Source organism: Benincasa hispida, chromosome 3 (genome assembly GCF_027475165.1).
Source record: "Benincasa hispida cultivar pf3 chromosome 3, pf3_genome.v1.1, whole genome shotgun sequence".
Classification (NCBI taxonomy): Eukaryota; Viridiplantae; Streptophyta; class Magnoliopsida; order Cucurbitales; family Cucurbitaceae; genus Benincasa; species Benincasa hispida.
In genome coordinates this window covers 31,102,167-31,103,242 of record NC_143480.1, presented here as the reverse complement: position 1 = coordinate 31,103,242, position 1,076 = coordinate 31,102,167, and the positions used below count along the sequence as shown (strand labels likewise).

General features: G+C 36.1%; 1 protein-coding gene across 1 annotated transcript in view; it reads left to right on the top strand.

The window, feature by feature from the left end:
• LOC150037196 (putative CCR4-associated factor 1 homolog 8) overlaps nucleotides 1-754 on the top strand; it is a 1,872-nt gene extending 1,118 nt beyond the window's left edge. Inside the window, exon 2 of the mRNA XM_090311912.1 lies at nucleotides 92-754. Coding sequence (XP_090168038.1) covers nucleotides 92-754 — 663 coding nt within the window. The remainder of the gene's footprint in view (nucleotides 1-91) is intronic.
• The last annotated feature ends 322 nt before the right edge of the window (nucleotides 755-1,076 follow it).

Genomic DNA, 1,076 nt, shown 5'->3' with positions numbered 1-1,076 from the left:
CGAGTTTCCTGGCTTTATTCGATCCACCCCGAGAGGTGCTCCTGAGGAACATCTCTACCAAGATTTGAAGTTCAACTTAAACCATTTGAAGATTCTTCAATTGGGCCTTACTCTAGTCGGCGAGAATGGAAATGTTGGCATGACATGGGAGTTCACTTTTTCTGATTTTGACGAACAAACAGATCTCTCTAATCCTACATCGTTCCAATTCTTGAAGAACAAAGGGTTAGATTTCAAGAAACAAAGAGAAGAAGGAATCCGATCAGCCGAATTTCGACTCGCATTTCTACCAATTCTTTGTAGCAATCGAATCGTCAAATGGGTCACATTTCATGGTATCTATGACGTTGCTTATTTGTTGAAGCTAATGGTGATTAAATCTATGTCGGAGTCTGTAGTGGAGTTCGCCATCATAGCTCGATATTTCCTTGGTACGGTCAGTGACCTAAAGTACATGATTCGCAATTGCGAATACTTACTAAATGGCGAACTTGGACTCAAAAAACTTGCTAAGTTACTCAATATTGTGAATGACATTCCTACCCATCATCTTGCTAGTTTTGATAGTTTGTTGATAGCTTCTGCATATGCGAAAATGAAGAAGATGCACGAGTTTTTGTCGGAAAATCTCGATGGATTCTTATATGGTTTGTATTATAGAATTCGGGGACATAAGATCCCTTGGTTCAATCCATATTACCAACATTGGGCATGCTTTACTCATAGTTTGTTTTATGGTCATGCCATTGTTTAGGATTGGGATGTTTCATTGATGGAACATATTTGTAAAATGGTTAGATAAGGGTAAATGATGTAGTTAGCTGTGTCAACGTAAAGTTGGGATGTTTGGGTATATCTATGAGAATTTGAGAGATTGTATTCCTCTGAAATACTATTGGTATATTGTAATATATTTCTATATTTGATAAGTGTTCTTTCTATTATCTATTTTTTTTTTTTGTGTTCTTGAGTATTTCGGGCTAGTTTTTTGTAGCGTTCTTCTACTTTCTTGTGTTCTTTATTAGGTAATGTCCTAACAAATTAGTATCAAAGAGTTATAAGCAATAAAATGAATG